The 19,189-nt window shown below is 40.0% G+C and overlaps 1 protein-coding gene across 21 annotated transcripts in view; it reads right to left on the bottom strand.

Moving 5' to 3' along the window:
- Nucleotides 1-60: 60 nt before the first annotated feature.
- Nucleotides 61-19,189, bottom strand: part of scrib (scribble planar cell polarity protein) — a 141,919-nt gene continuing 122,790 nt past the window's right edge. For 11 of the 21 annotated variants that reach the window (XM_056461920.1, XM_056461928.1, XM_056461922.1 and 8 more), the window contains 11 exons: nt 17,267-17,413; nt 16,676-16,835; nt 16,376-16,598; nt 15,332-15,421; nt 15,064-15,246; nt 13,247-13,390; nt 10,962-11,101; nt 9,593-9,630; nt 9,206-9,280; nt 6,876-6,930; nt 61-2,011 (listed from right to left, as the gene is read on the bottom strand). In XM_056461920.1, coding sequence (XP_056317895.1) covers nt 1,887-2,011; nt 6,876-6,930; nt 9,206-9,280; nt 9,593-9,630; nt 10,962-11,101; nt 13,247-13,390; nt 15,064-15,246; nt 15,332-15,421; nt 16,376-16,598; nt 16,676-16,835; nt 17,267-17,413 — 1,380 coding nt within the window. In that variant the 3' untranslated portion in view covers nt 61-1,886. Of the gene's footprint in view, nt 2,012-6,737; nt 6,772-6,875; nt 6,931-9,205; nt 9,281-9,592; nt 9,631-10,961; nt 11,102-13,246; nt 13,391-15,063; nt 15,247-15,331; nt 15,422-16,375; nt 16,599-16,675; nt 16,836-17,266; nt 17,414-19,189 lie in introns of all 21 variants that reach the window. The other 10 variants (XM_056461929.1, XM_056461941.1, XM_056461930.1 and 7 more) reach the window with 7 other exon arrangements.

The raw sequence follows: 19,189 nt of genomic DNA, 5'->3' as shown, positions 1-19,189 counted from the left end.
AGAGTATATAAGGACAAGATTATATATAGATATAAAAAACAACCTCAGTACATCAGGCTGTTAAATGAAAAGTAAACTTTATTATTCCTGAACCACAAAATAGACTTCTTTGGTTGTACAAATTCACTAGTTACAGTCCTGAATGAGCTCTATCCCCCAAACCGCTTGTCCCGCCCTCCCATTTAGCAAAATAAAACAAACAAACAAACAAATAAAATCCTCCCAGACAACAAACCAAGACAAGAAAACAATAAGAGAGATCAAACTCTTCTGCTTTTGAAACAGTAAAAATGTAGTGAATCCCATAATCCCATTGGTTACAGTAAAACCAGACTTTTTTCTCTCTCCTTAAACTACCGTAAAAAACAAAACAATGATGATCAATCCCAAAATGTTATTTACCAAAACTGAATTTCAGTCAACGAGAGCAACAAAAACACCTAAATTAGATTAGTAAAATAAAAAGCAGATCATTTCATATGTCTGACGGGTTCATCTGGACAGTGTTGATGGCAGACAGGGCGATGAACAACTGAACGGCCAAATAAAAATGGTTTATTTGAAGGAATAATAAAAGTATATCATTTTAGTCCTCGCACAGTAAAAATGGCAAAACTGCAATAAACCAATATACACACACACAAGGGTCAGTCCGTCAAGACCCTGCTAGAATCATCTACACCCTCCAGACACCGGTTTGGTCTTGGGGCAGAAAGGCTCAGATTCAATCTCGGATTTTTGCTTCATCTCTTGAGCATTTATACAATATTCACAAAACAAGCTTTTTAGTGGCTTTACAAGTTCAACGAATTCAAAATGCAGATTCGAGAACATCTACTACCTTCACACACCTGTCAGAATAAGAGAAAGAATGATATGAAGACTTGTAGATGCTAATAGAGTTTGAATATGAACCCATTTATTTTTCTCGACTCCCAAAATGGTACCAAAAATGGAGAGATGATGTGATGTGAGGTCTGGCCAGTGTTTGTCAAAGAGTGAAACTCTCCACTCGGGTCAGCAAAGGGAATGATTCAATGTATATAACATGGACCTGAATCACCAAAGGGGTAAACCATTATGTACTTCATTTTACTCTGCAAGTCCAGTGAAAGGAAGACTAGGGATGGGTTAAAAGGTTTAAAATGACTCTACTCCATAGAGCAGGTCAGTGTTTATGATATGGCATGATCACATACATTAGGAAAAGATTTAGAACAGGTCAGATGCAACCTTTCAAAAACAGTACATTCATTTGCATCCCCTGTGTTTAGAAACTGATATGAATATAAAATGGAGATAAAGCTGTATGCCAAGGCCTCAGTTTTCAATCTTAAAAGGTTGCGTGCAAAGAGCTGTATCCCAATCCCAAAAATCAACATGTGTCACAAAATCACAAGCTTACACATGTCAAAAAGCCTCAGTTTGTACGGGATTCCCATAGACTAAAAAAAGTATATTACATTAATAAATTACATTTAAAAGGAATAAAAATGCGTTTCTGATTGTGAATTAAAGCAACAAAAGTGAAATTCTGGCTTGCATGGGGCAGTGAAGGTAGCAGTATGTTGTCTCCCAAAACGTGAACACGGTAACAAATTCTAAATCTCCTGTTCTGCCAAAAACCTTTCAAGAGGAGCTTTAAGTGTTCAGAAAGAAACCCACTCAACAGAATTCTGTTTCTAAAATGCTGTCAGACAGAAAAACCGGGTAAAAACTGCATCAGCCATCCTCTGGAGCGTTCATAGTGAAATCTGAAGAGAAGGATGGCCATCAGCTCGTGTGGTCAGCACTGATAAAAGAGTGGTTTAATATCTGTGTATTTCAGCGCATTAGATGATCACTATGTGTGTTTACGTTCACAGTTCAGATATGTTAGTGTGTGGTTATGTGGGCACAGGAGCCTCCAGGCTGCGGCGGCCCTGTCGTAGTTTGCGTTTGTTACTGTAGAGAGCCATCTCTTCTAGAGCTGACGTGGCGGCCACTGGAACTTCTGGATCAATAACAGACACTGAAAAAGGGAAGAACAGAGAGAGGCTAAATGAAATACTGAAGCAGAAGAGAAGCTGCCATTTGACGCACCCTTCGATTATTTACTGAAAACAATAAAAACTGAATAAATAAATAAATAAATAAATAGAGCTGTGGTAAAAAAACAAACAAAAAAAACCTTTCAAGATATTGATTCTGTGAGTTTCAAAAGGCATCATTATTCTTGTTGAATCAATTTTTTAGCTTAGTTTTTAACTGCAGATGGCGCTCTAGGCTGTTTTTTAACTGCAGATGGCGCTCTAGGCTGGTTTTTAACTGCAGATGGCGCTCTAGGCTAGTTTTTAACTGCAGATGGCGCTCTAGGCTGTTTTTTAACTGCAGATGGCGCTCTAGGCTGGTTTTTAACTGCAGATGGCGCTCTAGGCTAGTTTTTAACTGCAGATGGCGCTCTAGGCTAGTTTTTAACTGCAGATGGCGCTCTAGGCTAGTTTTTAACTGCAGATGGTGCTCTAGGCTGGTTTTTAACTGCAGATGGCGCTCTAGGCTGGTTTTTAACTGCAGATGGCGCTCTAGGCTAGTTTTTAACTGCAGATGGCGCTCTAGGCTAGTTTTTAACTGCAGATGGCGCTCTAGACTAGTTTTTAACTGCAGATGGTGCTTTAGGCTGGTTTTTAACAGTAGATGGTGCTCTAGGCTGGTTTTTAACTGCAAACGGCGCTCTAGGCTGGTTTTTAACTGCAGATGGCGCTCTAGGCTAGTTTTTAACTGCAGATGGCGCTTTAGGCTAGTTTTTAACTGCAGATGGCGCTCTAGGCTAGTTTTTAACTGCAGATGGCGCTCTAGACTAGTTTTTAACTGCAGATGGCGCTCTAGGCTAGTTTTTAACTGCAGATGGCGCTCTAGGCTAGTTTTTAACTGCAGATGGTGCTCTAGGCTGGTTTTTAACTGCAAACGGCGCTCTAGGCTGGTTTTTAACTGCAGATGGCGCTCTAGGCTAGTTTTTAACTGCAGATGGCGCTTTAGGCTAGTTTTTAACTGCAGATGGCGCTCTAGACTAGTTTTTAACTGCAGATGGCGCTCTAGACTAGTTTTTAACTGCAGATGGCGCTCTAGACTAGTTTTTAACAGCAGATGGTGCTTTAGGCTGGTTTTTAACAGTAGATGGTGCTCTAGGCTGGTTTTTAACTGCAAACGGCGCTCTAGGCTGGTTTTTAACTGCAGATGGCGCTCTAGGCTGGTTTTTAACAACTGCAGATGGCGCTCTAGGCTGGTTTTTAACAACTGCAGATGGCGCTCTAGGCTGGTTTTTAACAACTGCAGATGGCGCTCTAGGCTGGTTTTTAACTGCAGATGGCGCTCTAGGCTAGTTTTTAACTGCAGATGGCGCTCTAGGCTGGTTTTTAACTGCAGATGGTGCTCTAGGCTGGTTTTTAACTGCAGATGGCGCTCTAGGCTGGTTTTTAACTGCAGATGGCGCTCTAGGCTGGTTTTTAACTGCAGATGGCGCTCTAGGCTAGTTTTTAACTGCAGATGGCGCTCTAGGCTAGTTTTTAACTGCAGATGGCGCTCTAGGCTGGTTTTTAACTGCAGATGGCGCTCTAGGCTGGTTTTTAACTGCAGATGGCGCTCTAGGCTAGTTTTTAACTGCAGATGGCGCTCTAGACTAGTTTTTAAAAGCAGATGGTGCTTTAGGCTGGTTTTTAACAGTAGATGGTGCTCTAGGCTGGTTTTTAACTGCAGATGGCGCTCTAGGCTAGTTTTTAACTGCAGATGGTGCTCTAGGCTGGTTTTTAACTGCAGATGGCGCTCTAGGCTGGTTTTTAACTGCAGATGGCGCTCTAGGCTAGTTTTTAACTGCAGATGGCGCTCTAGGCTAGTTTTTAACTGCAGATGGCGCTCTAGACTAGTTTTTAACTGCAGATGGTGCTTTAGGCTGGTTTTTAACAGTAGATGGTGCTCTAGGCTGGTTTTTAACTGCAAACGGCGCTCTAGGCTGGTTTTTAACTGCAGATGGCGCTCTAGGCTAGTTTTTAACTGCAGATGGCGCTTTAGGCTAGTTTTTAACTGCAGATGGCGCTCTAGACTAGTTTTTAACTGCAGATGGCGCTCTAGACTAGTTTTTAACAGCAGATGGTGCTTTAGGCTGGTTTTTAACAGTAGATGGTGCTCTAGGCTGGTTTTTAACTGCAAACGGCGCTCTAGGCTGGTTTTTAACTGCAGATGGCGCTCTAGGCTGGTTTTTAACAACTGCAGATGGCGCTCTAGGCTGGTTTTTAACAACTGCAGATGGCGCTCTAGGCTGGTTTTTAACAACTGCAGATGGCGCTCTAGGCTGGTTTTTAACTGCAGATGGCGCTCTAGGCTAGTTTTTAACTGCAGATGGTGCTCTAGGCTGGTTTTTAACTGCAGATGGTGCTCTAGGCTGGTTTTTAACTGCAGATGGCGCTCTAGGCTGGTTTTTAACTGCAGATGGCGCTCTAGGCTGGTTTTTAACTGCAGATGGTGCTCTAGGCTGGTTTTTAACTGCAGATGGCGCTCTAGGCTGGTTTTTAACTGCAGATGGCGCTCTAGGCTGGTTTTTAACTGCAGATGGCGCTCTAGGCTGGTTTTTAACTGCAGATGGCGCTCTAGGCTAGTTTTTAACTGCAGATGGCGCTCTAGACTAGTTTTTAAAAGCAGATGGTGCTTTAGGCTGGTTTTTAACAGTAGATGGTGCTCTAGGCTGGTTTTTAACTGCAGATGGCGCTCTAGGCTGGTTTTTAACTGCAGATGGCGCTCTAGGCTGGTTTTTAACTGCAGATGGCGCTCTAGGCTAGTTTTTAACTGCAGATGGCGCTCTAGACTAGTTTTTAAAAGCAGATGGTGCTTTAGGCTGGTTTTTAACAGTAGATGGTGCTCTAGGCTGGTTTTTAACTGCAGATGGCGCTCTAGACTAGTTTTTAAAAGCAGATGGTGCTCTAGGCTAGTTTTTAACAGAAGATGGCGATGAATGCTAGTTTTTAATTATACACTTAAATACTCACAAGAAAGAGCACTTGTCCACTTGGCTGAATCATGTTAATTCTTTTCTATGTCACCAGATTAAATGTAAACAGCTCACTATGAACACTCTTGTAAATCATTTAAACCTTTTCTAAGTTTATCAGTTATTTTAGGTTAAGTTCATATTTGTAAGGAATTGTATTTAAGTGGACTGGCTGTGTAAAGCATACAGCGCCATCTGCTGTTAAAACAAAGCTCAGAATCGATTCAAGAAAGAACAGTAACGAGTTTTAAACAAATTTTTCACCACAGCTGTAAAAATGACTGCTTTTAAAATGCTTCCATCCCCATCTGTAAAGCTTGAGCCATCCTTAACAGATGTCAAATGCAGTTTAAAACCCACAAACACCCGCAAAGCAGTGATTCAGGAGAGCCATTCTGTGCAGAAGCTGAAAGGCAGAGCTGCACACCATGCAGAAAACCCCCGCAGAGCACTGATCATCATACATGTGCACCTTTTCAGGACATTGTTATTGCAGTTAGAAGCACAAAGTATACACTTGTAATACACATTAATGCATTTTGTATTAAAAGGACGGTTCACCCAAAAATGAAAATTCACTCCTCCACTTGTCATTTACTCCTCCACTGGTTGAAAACCTACTTGAGTTTCACAAAGGAGGATATCCTGAAGAATGTTGAAAAAACAGCCACTCATTTCATAGTATTTTTAGTTTCTACGGTGGATGTCAATGGCTGCTTATTTCCAACATTCTTCAAAACAGAGAAGAAATTCATAAAACTCCACTTGAGTGAGAGTAATTTTTTTGGGTGAACTGTCCCTTTAAGTAAAAAAGCCTCATTTTAATAAAGATTACAGTTACAGGTCTTGTAAACACACAAACAAGCCCATAACTCTTCAAAATTTGATGAAACATGCCAGACTAATCAAAAACAAAAATGTCTGCTGGTATTTTCTACTGCCAATGCAGCAGCGTTTTCTTGACCTTTGATTTAGGTTGGCTTACGCACTACATTGATTAACTGACTGGCTAAAACAAAAAAAAGTTTAAAGAATTTTAAAATGTCCTTAATTAAGCAAGAAATTGACTGTTTTACAATTACAAGTAATGACAATAAATGTCGCATGCACTGCAAAAATGGAAACCTCAGTATTTTTTCCCAGTATAAATATCTTAACACCATTGAATCAAGACACATTTACTTGCTAAATGAAGAAACAAAGTCAGATTTTTCTGACAAACTGATTCAAATAAGTGCATTTATACTTAAAAGGAGAACAAACGTCTGTCAATGCCATGTGCAAATGACTTTTTTGTTTGAAATAGTGATTTTGGCAGATTTTTCTTTGGTTTGTATTAAATTTGACAGGAAATAAGACTTGACATTGCATGTCACTTTGCTTCCTGGACAAAATGTGTCAATGTCAGAATCACATTTACAAAAAGACATTTGTACTGGAAGGAAAACGAGTCAAAAATACTGAGGGAGAAAAACATGATCAGAAGGTCCGTACTCCAGAATATAGAGCTATTGATTAAACCATGAGCACGTTTTTATTTATTTATTTCATTTTGGAATATTGAGTAATAAGTATTGGTGATGGGGCTGAAAAACAGGCAGAATCTATAAATAAGTAACCTTGATTTGCTTTGACCCATAAACAAGTGCAGTAGAGCAGGCTTCTTATCAAAAACCAATGCATATGCACACACACACACACACAAACACAGATCTCCTACCAATATTAGAGGAGCACCTATCCAAGGAAGTCGCCTGTGTCAAGGGGATAATAACTGTGAGCCGAGTACAGCTGAACAAACACAAACCCTGTAGACTACAGCACCGACACACACACATTATCACACCGAGGGTCTTACCTGCATTACTGGAGGACTCATCCATGAAGTTCACATCATCACCTGCACCTGGAGACTGCAAGACAGAGAGGAGACAGAGCTATTGCTTTCCTCCACAACACAAAGAAAAGAGTGAAACCGTCAGGCGTCCCACATGAACAGCTCTTTATTGAGGAAGTCATTTTCTCATTCAGTCAGACGAATGGAGATGTCAAAATGCCATAGAGCTGTTCTAGGAGACGCCGTTTGGCCTTCACTTTGTATATAGTTCAGACTCACACCACTGCTGTGTGCAGATTATTAAGGGAAGTCTATGTTAAAATAAGCTTCATATTCCAGGCTCAGGTGCACAAACTGTTGGTTATCCTCCTGGTCCTCTGTTAGAGATGACTTTAGTTTAACTTCTCATGAGAACTTCTCCATCTCTTCGTCTCTTTCACAACAGATTAGAATCATTGAAAAGTGTATAATGTAATGTAAAAGCTCTGCATTTCCTCAAAGCTTACACAACAGTCCTATCCAACACTCAAAACACAAGCATGCTTTACAAACCTTCACCCCCACCAAAAATGGTGCTCAATAATTGGATTTTAATTTCATTCAATAAGACTGACAAATCCCTCTTAATACTGCAGAGAGCCGTATAAATGATGCCAGTCAGGGTGAAGGTGCTTCTTCACACAGAAAATTACATACAAACAACATTAAATGTTCACAACACAGTCAAATCATGGCAGTCTCAAAAGGCCACCAAATAGCTGATTAACAGTCACCAGTGTTGAGTAAATTATGACCAACTGAATCCATTAAAACTAATGTGTCTGGGATTAACTGGGAACTTCAATGTTCTTGAAAAATATTTAGCTGTAAATTGTAAAACAACAATGGGAACTTTTCAACCGCAAAATGTATCTCATACTGTAAGAATTTGAAGCAGTATTTTTATAAGATATTGCTAACGTAATCCCTCAGATTATATCATATGGTTCATGGAGCGGCATTTCATGTTTAGGTACAAAAGGGATTACAGTTAAGGGGTTAATTAACATAAAGGTATGTTATCTCCATGTTAAATAGTCATTAGATCAATATTAATTGTCATTAAATAATGGTCAGGTTCATTAAATTATCTTAACCGCTGCAATTTTTACATTTGCTGTAACTTTAGCTGAAACCTATTGTGAAGTGTAAACTGTAGATATTGCGGTTGTCTGTCATTATAGTAAGGCTTTTTTGACGGCCAACATGAGTTATAAGTGGACTGACTTCAGTCGCTTGATCATCACACACATCATTTGGACCGTTTCTGCAAGGGCTAGTCAATACAAGTCTTAACTGTTAGTAAATACCAACGCCAAACACAACACTGAAAAAACAAATAAAAAAACAGCATTTCAGCTTAACAGATCAATAACAGACATGTTAAACTGGGCTACACTAATTACACTCAATTACAAGTAATGACATTAGAAATGACAGATTATATAGATTCAACAGAAGTATTTTTATGAGCGAAAGGATTCATATTGAGTAGATTTAAATCAGCAATGTGTTAACACCACCATTAATGATTTACCTTAATCTTCACACAAAAGAATTGAGCTATCACAATTATATTTCAGTTCATCTCAATTAAATTTTCATTTCAATTTCATTCTGGATTCAAATCAGAAGGCGGTTTGACGGATTGAGTCCCACAGATTTGGTGGTCTTTTGGTCTGGCTCCACAGGAGAGTATTGCACATCAACAATCAGACAAATGACTTCACCCACATGCCCAATTACCCTTCATTCACAGATCCGGAAACACAACCACAAAACACCAAGGCCAAGAAACACAATGCTCCTTTGTCCCATGACCCCCTGCATCCCCAAAAGAACAGTCTCTCCCAAAAAACACCACATTTTACTCCGTGTGGCATCAAAACAATGGCTTTCAGACGTGCCGCAGGAATCAGACCGTGTTATTACAATGGCTGCTGTCTAAAAGAGTGAGTGCGGAGGGAAGGACAGGACTTTTAGTGCATTAATACTTTGCAGCCTACAGGTTATGAAAACAAAGCCCCACTTCAACACTACATCCACAAACCCAGAGGAGAAGCACAGGGAATTGAGACTGAGTAGATCAACAAGAGCTGTGGAAAAATCCCTCAAAGCTGAAAACTAAACCCAAATTGCTGACGGCTACGTGCAGGAACGTGAATGAGCATGCTGCTCCCGCTGAAGAGTCGAGGACACTGTTAGTTAACAGTTCTTAACTAGCTGTCAGGGAGAGGAGGAGCAGGGGAGCAGGGAAAGCCAGGAGGGACTCGGGCAGACTGACTCCTTGACGCTCAGCATGCAGGCAATACCTGAATGTCGTAAACGGGTTTGGAAGAAGGAATGGCAGCGAATTGTCGGTAGTCAAACTTCTTTTCTGACAGGGACTAAAAGGACAGCAAACAGGCATAAGCAGTGGAAAGATGGAAAGAGGAATCAATATTGCAAAAGAGATGGAGGGGAGGACAGACGGTGAAAAGCAGAGATGGGTGAAAATGCAAGGGAGGAAGGAGAGAGTACAACAAAGAAAAAAGAAAGGAGATCATGGATGATGCTCTGCTTGCTATGGATATGGCTGTCAGAGTACAGAAATGACTGTCAACAGTGTAAAACAAAAACAAGTTGTATTTTCTACATCATTGCTGATGATTTAAAATGTGCCGTTTGACAAATATCAAGAAATAAGAGTGGCCTCATACCAGTCTGCCAGGTGATGTCACCGTCCGTGGACTGATATCTGTTTGGAAACAACAACAGGTAAATGTAACATTAAGCTGGTAAAAATGAACCAGTAAAACACAGTACAGTATAAAACACTACATTATTTTCTTGTGGTCAAGATAAAGGCTCTGTTTAAACCTGGTATTGAAAAAAAAATCTCCAGAAAATGTTGTATTTGCTCCATATATTCTGCACTTTGCTTTCTGAAGCGCTGCGAATAGAAAGCTCATCTCACACCAAACGTGATAATTGTTAACACTGTGCGCAAACTGAAGTTGCTATTCGACGTTTTTCCATGTGGCTTAGCAACATATGGAAAACATGAAACATTATTGTGTTAAGATCTGATGTGGCATGGTGGGCTTTAGTTTCTCTGGCTCTCCTGTTATCAAAAGCAGTCCCATGAATAGTACATTTAATCTAAACTTAATGATCATTGCTGTAATCTCTGTAATCTCTATCTGTTTGTTAAGTCGTGACCTATTGGTGACGTATGAAAGACTTTGGCACTTTCACTTTTATTCAGAAACATTTCATGCATGCCTCCCGTGACAAACGAGATATTGGATGCAAGTATGAACTGCTGGAAGAGTGTTGTTTTAATGGAAGTTCATACTGCATGCTGAATGGAAGAAAAAAAAAAAACAGCATTTCACGATGCGGGTGTCTGTGGTCTTCACTGACTCGGTAGGTGCAAAGAATAGTATCAAACAGCTGTGTGTGTGTGTGTGTGTGTGGACTATCCTGTTGCAAAACGCGGTGAAAATTCCTATATGACGGTAATAGTTTGATTAAGGCGTTCACATGTCTGTACTGCACTCCAATAATATGACTAAAATCGGCATACACCACATGCCTTAATTCCATTTCTCTTTAGTTCGATTATGACCTTAATCAAATTAAATGAATCAAAAACCACGGTTTACATGGTAGATTTTTAATCGCATTCAAATTGAATTACTGGTATCCATGTAAACGAACTCACTGTGGCAAATCATATACCGGTCGGGGTGTGCATATTAATGATCACGTGCAATGTAACAGTCTGCATAACTGGCCTGTTTTTCACCAGGATTTTACATTAGAACAAAGAAACAATGGCGTTTGAGGCTCAAGGTATGTCATTACAATGTACTGAACTTTTATTATTCCGCCATGTCAAGGTATGCAGATTTACATTATATGGCATCTACACGATGTTTTCAGCAGACAGTGCTAAATACAGGTTCTATATGTTGTACAACTCCATTTTAACACAATATGTTAATAGCATGTGGAAATACCAGTGTTTGGATCACTTCAAACCCTTTTTGATAGAAACGGGGCAGAGGTAAATGAGGTGGTCACCTTCCATTGGAGTTGGAGAGGGTGTGGGTGCAGGGGACGGGGACTCCGACAGCTGATCCAGTGTTCCTCGCTTCTTCCCCTCTTTAGACTTGGCAATGACCATCTGAGCCTTTAAAGCGTCCTGCTCTAAAGACTTCATCCTGGAAAGACAGTGGGATTTATTGACACTCAGAGTGAAAGAAAAACTGCATAGAGACGGGACGACAGATGAAAGATGCGCAGAGATGCAGTGCACACAGATTAGTCAATACAGAACAAGTTAATTCAATGACTCGACTGTTAGAAATGTGCAGAAGTTGTGAGAAGGAATCACACAAGCTAGAGATGCACCGAGGGATGGTCTTTTACTGGTGACCTACTGATACACACTCACTTGAAGTTTTTTATTTGACATTTTTGGGACACAAAACCAATAAATGACATCCTGAGGTAGAAACGTTTGTGGTTTTGTCTTGCAAAAATGTAAAATAAATTTAAAAAAAAAAAATTACTTCAAAATGAAAATATTTAAATGAGAGCAGATCACTAGGTTACTCTGAAAAAAGTTCAAGGCACCAGATACAGAATCAAGCAACACAAGAGATTTGATGCAAACTACACTACTGAACTCTTTTACTGGTAAAGCACAGAGTTCTTCTTGTTCTGGAAATCAATCTGTGTGGATATTCAGCTCATATGCAAGTGTACATATCAATGCATGTACCATACATGCTCAGCAAAAGAGCAATGTCCCCTCAAATAATATCCCAGCAGACTGTTGTGTGTATTGTACTTGATCCTGCTGCTTGCAATAGCACTACTGTGCTGTCATGACAGTGCTGGTAAAATGACGCCTCTTGACTCTATACTGATTTAAATAAAGAAATAACGAGTGAATATTTAAGTGGAGTTAAATTGAAAACACTTTAAAAGCAAAAATGACTTTATATTATGCGATTATAAATAATTACAGACATTTTAGGTTTTCAGCCAATAGCATTCACAATTTTGGTTTAGACACAGAATTTTCATTTTGGTGCATCACAAATCAATAGAGAATACTATATTTACTAGGGACTGTAGAGCAACCAAAAAAGTAGTAGGTCACCCGGGTAATTAATGCCTACTGTTTTTCTGAATACTATGAATTCTGACAAGCTACTTGTCTTACATACAACATAGAAGGGAAGTATGTGATTTTGGACACACTGAAGAGGGTCACACACTGAATGATTGGCCCCACTCTGATTCAATATCTGCAGAGGCATCGACAGGCTTTTATGATGACGCGAGGAGTACTGTTTCTTCTCGACGGTGGGGCACATTTTCAACCATCACTTAGTCTGCATTTGAATGTTATTTAATATAAAACTATTCAGATGACGCTCTGTGACGCGGCAGAAATATGGCAGAGTTTCCTGAGTCGTAGCTGGGTGCCGCCGACTTGCAGCGCCGGTGTGCGTACCCTGATAGAAATTCTGTTTAGAATTCCATAATGCATGGTGCTGTGTGGTGCAGCGCATCCGGTGTGTGACCCCCTTGAGAGTCTTAACATGGTGGATGTTTCTGCAACTGGCACCAGCTCATGCTTGTCTGCATTACATTGGCAGTGTTTACCCACCAAAAAAAATAGATGCAAAAAATGCCAGAATGTGGCATAGCACATTTTCAAAAAGCATACAGCAGGATTTGGTGGAAAAATAGACACAGTCCTATGACTTAATTTTGGGTAAACTATGCCTTTACACCATTAAAACAGGTTCAGGTTTCCTCATATAAAGTCCATTCACACACACGATGACTCAAACTGCACACAAACATAAGCAGTCCAAAATCCCAGGCTCCTTTAACTTAAGTAACTTTCAAACAACTGATCATCACTGTGGTGTTATTTTATCTGAAGTTATTATGAGGAGAAGTATGGGAGATGATTGGTACATACTCCAGTGACTCAAAGCAGTAAAACTGAGTGTCAGTGCACCTCTAATAAAAACAACTGCAAGTATGGCAAAAACACGCTTGTTGTTAGATCAATATGGGTCCATTTTGCTGAGACACAGATGGGAGGCAGAAGTGAGCGAGCAGACAGAAAAAGGAAGTGGCGCTACCAAAATTAAAAACAAAATGGCACACGTGCAGAAGCAGCGGTGGGGTTTTGTAGGGCTCATTCACGGTTCAGAAAAAGCCGCTACAATATAGTTCATCCTTTGCACACTATGCACTATAAAACGTCCACAAGCACCCCAAGCGGTGTGAAGCATCAGAGCTAAAGCCCCCATGATGCTTTCTGGCTGTGAAAGGCAGACCTGGGCTGACAGGAAGAGGAGGAGGAGCAGGAGGAAGAGGCAGGGGCTGCAGCGCTGCCCAGTGATGCCCTCACACGAGACTGGTAGAGCCGCTTAGCCAGATCTTGCTCATACTGCCTTACGTCCTCCTCTAGGCCATAAGGCCTTCAGAGCAGCAAGTAAGAAAGCAGAGAGGATAGAGGACGATAACACACACAGACAAGGAAAGAGGAAGGAGCACAGATGAAAGGAAACAGAAACAGTAAACAGAAACAGACAGTAAACAGAAACAGACAGTAGAGATTAAGAAAGGAAGGCCAACATTCAGAGACATCAAAGACACATTTCTGAGTTGAGTATGCCTGCTTGTGTGTTTGTTCCAATAACACATATATACTACATGAGCGGTGCTAAGTTCAACATTTTTAAAAGAAGCCAATCTGCTCTGCTCACCAGGTTTGCATTAATTTGATCACAAACACAGGAAAATGGCTATTGTAAAGTTATGAAATGTTTCCAATTTAAAATGGCCATTTTCTTATCGAGTGCAGAATACATTTGTGTTCATTGCTTTGATTTAAAGCAGATTTTCAGCACTGCTTTTTCATCATCACAGTTTCCAATTAAAACTACTTTAATATTTGGTTCATGACACAACCAAATGATATACAAAAGAGGAATGATTTCTGAAGGATCCTGTGACACTGATGACAAGAGCAATGATGCAGAATGATGCTTTAGATGACATTCTTACATACATTCAATAAGGCCGCATTTACACTGCACTGTTCAAGTGACCCAATTCCGATTTTTTTCTCCCACGTGGCACAGATCGGATATGGCACATGTACATGCAAGCAGGAACAAATCACATGGATTCCGATTTACTCAAATCAGATTCAGGCCTTGTTTATGTGTGGAAATTTATCTGATATGAATCGGATCTTTGTTCTCGTGTCTGCAGTGTAAGCAGGTAGATCGGATTTTCACCTGTCAATGCCAGTCGCGCGTCATTAAAAACCATAGCGAATGACGTCAAGTCTGACACTTTCATTTCAGAATAGACTTCAGCAGAGTCCCAAACCTTAAATCTCATGAGGACTTAAACAGCGTTTATATTGTCATAAATCACAGGTATTTAAGCATGTTAACAAGAGCGAGAGAGCGCAATGTCCGCCACGTAACCAATATAAACTAATATAAAATTATAGCATACATCACATGCATAAATCACCCAATGGACATGACATTAAGATGCCTACTGGTTTAAAAAAGCCTATATATCAAAATAAGACGGCCAAATGAGAACCTTTCTGTAGTAAACTATAGTAAAACAGCTTGTCAAAAGCTGCAAACAGATTACATACGGGAATAGAGAAAAGAGCACTCTTTAATTATCAGCTGTTAGTCAACGCCCGCTCTTTTTTTTCTGGTCATTGCACATTTGCCATGTGCTGTGTAAATGCAGACGATCGGATACGAGTCACTTTTAAAAGATGATGTAAGCAGGGCAACAAAAAAATACAGTCACAAAATCGGAACTGACCATCAAGATCTGCAGTGTAAATGCAGCCTAATATTCTTTTACACTTTTACAAGATTTTTAAACTGCAGGATAGGCTTCTTAAAACATTCCTCCAAACCTTTCACCAGTAATGTACAGTTACTATTGAGATAATGTCTTTGACAGCCCTGGTCATTAAGGGTAGAGTAAGCGTTTACTTGGAGACTGGAGTAAAAGATGAGATTAAGGCATCAGAAGCAGAGATTCCAGAGGAGAGGAGGAGACTGGAAAGAGAACTGTTCCCCATTCGTCAGTTTTCACACTGTTATCATACCTGGCTGCTCTCCACATGGCTCTCTTCTCTGCCTCCAGGGCTCGTTTTTCAGCAGGTGACAGCTCTTTGTCCACAGCGACCGTGAGCTCTGGGCTCTGCATGCGTAACCGATCTTGATGCCTGCGCTCGGCTTTGGCCGTCCGGATGGGAGCCGCAGATTCACCAGGATAAACTGGGATCAATCTGTTGTGGTAAACACTGCGTCAAGCATATTTCAAATGTACAGGTAGATCACAAAACTCAGCTGTTCAGTATTAGCATTCCTCACCCCGTCATAGAATTGGGTCTCTGCTCCAGTCTGAAACTGTCTTCCACTGAATTCCGCTGGGAGTCTCCTTTACCATCAATAGAGGAAGGACTGAAAAAATGGTTTAACATTTACTTCATTATTTTATAATATATAATTATACACACACATATATAAATATAAATAATAGTGTATTGTAGTTACACTATTTATTTTATATATTTTTACAGTAAATTGCTCAACTGTTCTTTTGAACGTATTATCTAACAATGCATAAGAACCTTATCAGCGTTTCCTCAAAAGTACACATATTATAATAACAGGTAGAACTACAAATCAAGCAGTGGCCACTTAAAATTCAGCTGTCATTAGAAGAATAATGGACATTTTAAAATGATAATAGTTAGTTTTGAATTGTAGTTCTTATAAATTTCAGCCTGCGACCCTCTAAATAACAATGCCAGTGACTCACGACCCCCAAATTTGTGATTATAGATATGAGGTGATTATAAATATACAAACGTTGCGCCCACAACAACAGGCCTATATAAACATGAGCATATTGACAACACAAAAAAAGTGCAACAGTCTAACAACCATATCATTTTATAGTCATTTATTAATTTAATATTAACCTCACCTAATGAGAATGGTGGACACAATGTTTTCAGCACAAGTCTATTCTTGGTTTAATTTTAGAGACTGCCACTCAGAGATCATCCTCAATATTCAGTTGTGGCCTCTATTTTTTTAATGTATTTGATTGCCATAAAGGTGTCAGAAATTAACTGTGAAAACAACTGAAAGGTTGATGGCTCTTCATTTGCATGGTGTTTTTTATGCAACTATTAAATACTATTTTCATCTTCTGTGGGTTATGGATAATATATAGTAACTCTAATAGTTTAATAACATTTATTTGATTTTTGGAAATCATCAAGCGACCCCCTGTCATTGTTCCACAACTCCCGACCACTACTTTGGGAACCACTGATCTAGATGTTCAGAGTGTGTTCTATAACAAAACAAACAAACAATAAATCAGCAGCTCTGAGAGTAGCTCACCCTGAGCTTCCGCAGTAGCTGGGTGGTGTGGCATTATAGTTTGGTGGTGTGGCACACTGCCGTGAAGTCGGGGAACCCAAGCTCTCCACCTTGTACTCCACACCATCAAGAACAACCTTTCCATGAGCCTTCATATGTGCCACTTGTTTGGCCAGATCCTCTTCTTCCTCCTCCTCATCTTCATCCAACATGTACTCTCGTGCCCTCTGTTCAATTCGCTTTGCTGAGGAACAGCATTCAGATGATTTAGCATGACTCAAATTTGACAAAGGCAAGACTGACAACTAAGCAAACACAAACCTTCTTCCTCCTTCATTTTCTTCAGGTCATCTTCTCCCACCAGTGAGATGCGAGGTTTGGGTTTGTCTGGCGTCTGTTGCTTCACATCGATCTCGAAATACTTCTGTCTGTCTCTGAAGGAGCGCTGTTCTGGACTGTGCCTGCCCAGAGGTGAAGGAGTCTGGCAGAGAGAAAAGTGAAAGACAGTCTAGTAAACACCGTCTAGCAAGCAACCAGATTTGACATGCATCCGACATGCAAGAGCAGCTGCCATAAAGATCTGAAATTCAGACAAGGAGTGAGAAATTGCACAAAAGGAGCAAATTTTCCATCCACCACCATGATGATGCAGTAATTGCTTAATGCGCTGTCATTGCGAGAGAAAAACCAAAAAAGATTTTAATTACTGCTCTCCTGAAGCCTCTTTCTCACCAACAATAACTGCCTTGATTCAAACAGAACATCAATTAATCATGTTTCCATACTTGACTGAAAAACATGCTGCAAAACGATACGATTTAAATTTAGAAGCGACCCGTACACCCGCACCACCACCACTCAAGCTGAAGGCCATCCACAGTGTCAGAGTGCTTCTGCTGGAGATGAAGGTACCTTTGGCTCCACTGAGGGGCGAGACAGGCGTGGCACAGCTGCCAGGCTTCTGTACTCGGTGCGGTCAGATAAGAGGGAGGGACGAGGACCACTGCCCTCACCATCACACTCATCCATAAACACTTCATTATTCAGCTCAGGCTGAAACTGCCATCAGGTACAATATATCAGCACACTAGGAATACTGACTTCTACTTATTTGTTGTGGTGAGTCAGTATACACTGAATAAGAGTTAGGGGTCACACAGAAAACAAGATCTTGTGGGTGAATGTTTGGAATACACTACATGACTTGCGGAGTCTGAAAAACTTTTTTTATTTTTTTTTTTTTACTTCAGAGAACATTTGAGCATCTGCCCTAAACACTCAAAATGATGTTAAAACTTCACAGAGAAACATTCCTTTATTAAAACCTCTATTATAGGCTGATGAATGCATTTTTTACAACAAACAAGCATTTGCTTTAATACATTCATAATGGCGTTTGTGTTTTACCGTCATGCTTAAATTTAAAAAAAAAAAAAAGCGATAAATTTCGATGTCTATACTCCATAATAACTCTTGTACAGTCCCACAACACACTTTCACATCTGACACTCGAACACCCTGTCAGAAATTCTAGTGGCTGGGAATTCTCTTTTCAGAGTGTCTGCTATAACATTAATGTTGTTCTTGGTGTGTTTACATAGATCAACATGGCCACAGCGTAAATGCACAGTACAGTTACGAGCTTATTGCCACATAAGACCATTATGTTAACAGGATTTTTTAACAGGATTGTTGCCCTTGGTGATTTCTTGAAGATAAACACCAAAAAATAACGCAACTGGAATAACTACAGCAGCCGCAATCGTTAATCTCATATGAAGCAAGAGATCGCAATGATATATGATGACATGTGCTGGTGTTGTAGTGCTGTCCCATTTCTTAGGGGTAAATTTTGAAGTTTTTCACCTTTACACTATTTCAAGAGCCAAGCGGAAGGGGTAGGGGTAAAAAAACAAAAAAAAAAAACAAACAAATATATATATATATATATATATATATATATATAAAATATAAAAAAAAAAGCCCTTGTGCTGCACGCATCAGCTAACATGCAGCGAGGGGTTTGCGTCTTTGATAAACTATGACAGTATGCGTTCAATAAAAAGTAAGAATGATTAATAAATCCATATGAAACAGTCCTTTAAGGTGATATCGCGTCTTCAGGTGTCATGCTCAGGCCCGCTTTGCACTCAAATTACAAGCATACAGCACCAGAGTCCAACTGAACCACATTCTGGCGCACCTCTTCCAACCGGGCCAGTGCCGGTCAACCAAACTGTGCCCAAACACGGTACGGAGCCCTCACACTAGTCAACTGAGCCAGCAAATGGGGGTCAAACATGCCCAGGCACGGTTCAGATAGCCTAGTGTGAGTACACACTTAAGACTGCTCTGTATTTTGTCACTTGTTGTTTAGCCACTTTTGCAATTGTTTTTATGTATTTTTAAATGCAAAAGGCTTTTAATTGGTTGATTTACGTCAAAGACTATAGAATATACGTGTCACTCATATCGTTTTGAATGGGGAAAAGTGTAACAGTCAATATGGTGAATAAAGCCTGCCTTTGAGTACAGCAGCCAATCATCGATCGCTATAGGCCGATGATACTCTGGGAGAGGGGCTCAGACCAGACGTGAGTTTCTGCAGATTTTGTGAGATTCGAACGTTTAGAAATGAAACTAATGAGACAGTTGTTGTTTAACTTTATTGGTCATTAAAAATACGAAATTCAATCATAAGCTTGGCAAGCAGTTTTGAAGAATACAATGTTTCCTTATTAAAACAGAATGCCCGAGCATACTGCCCGAGAGGCGTTTTAAAGTGAAATGACTCGTCTTAAAGGGACTTTGTTTATGTACGCACATGTTTATTAA

Source organism: Danio aesculapii, chromosome 7 (assembly GCF_903798145.1).
Source record: "Danio aesculapii chromosome 7, fDanAes4.1, whole genome shotgun sequence".
NCBI classification, from domain to species: domain Eukaryota; kingdom Metazoa; phylum Chordata; class Actinopteri; order Cypriniformes; family Danionidae; genus Danio; species Danio aesculapii.
This window is presented reverse-complemented; position numbering and strand designations above follow the sequence as displayed.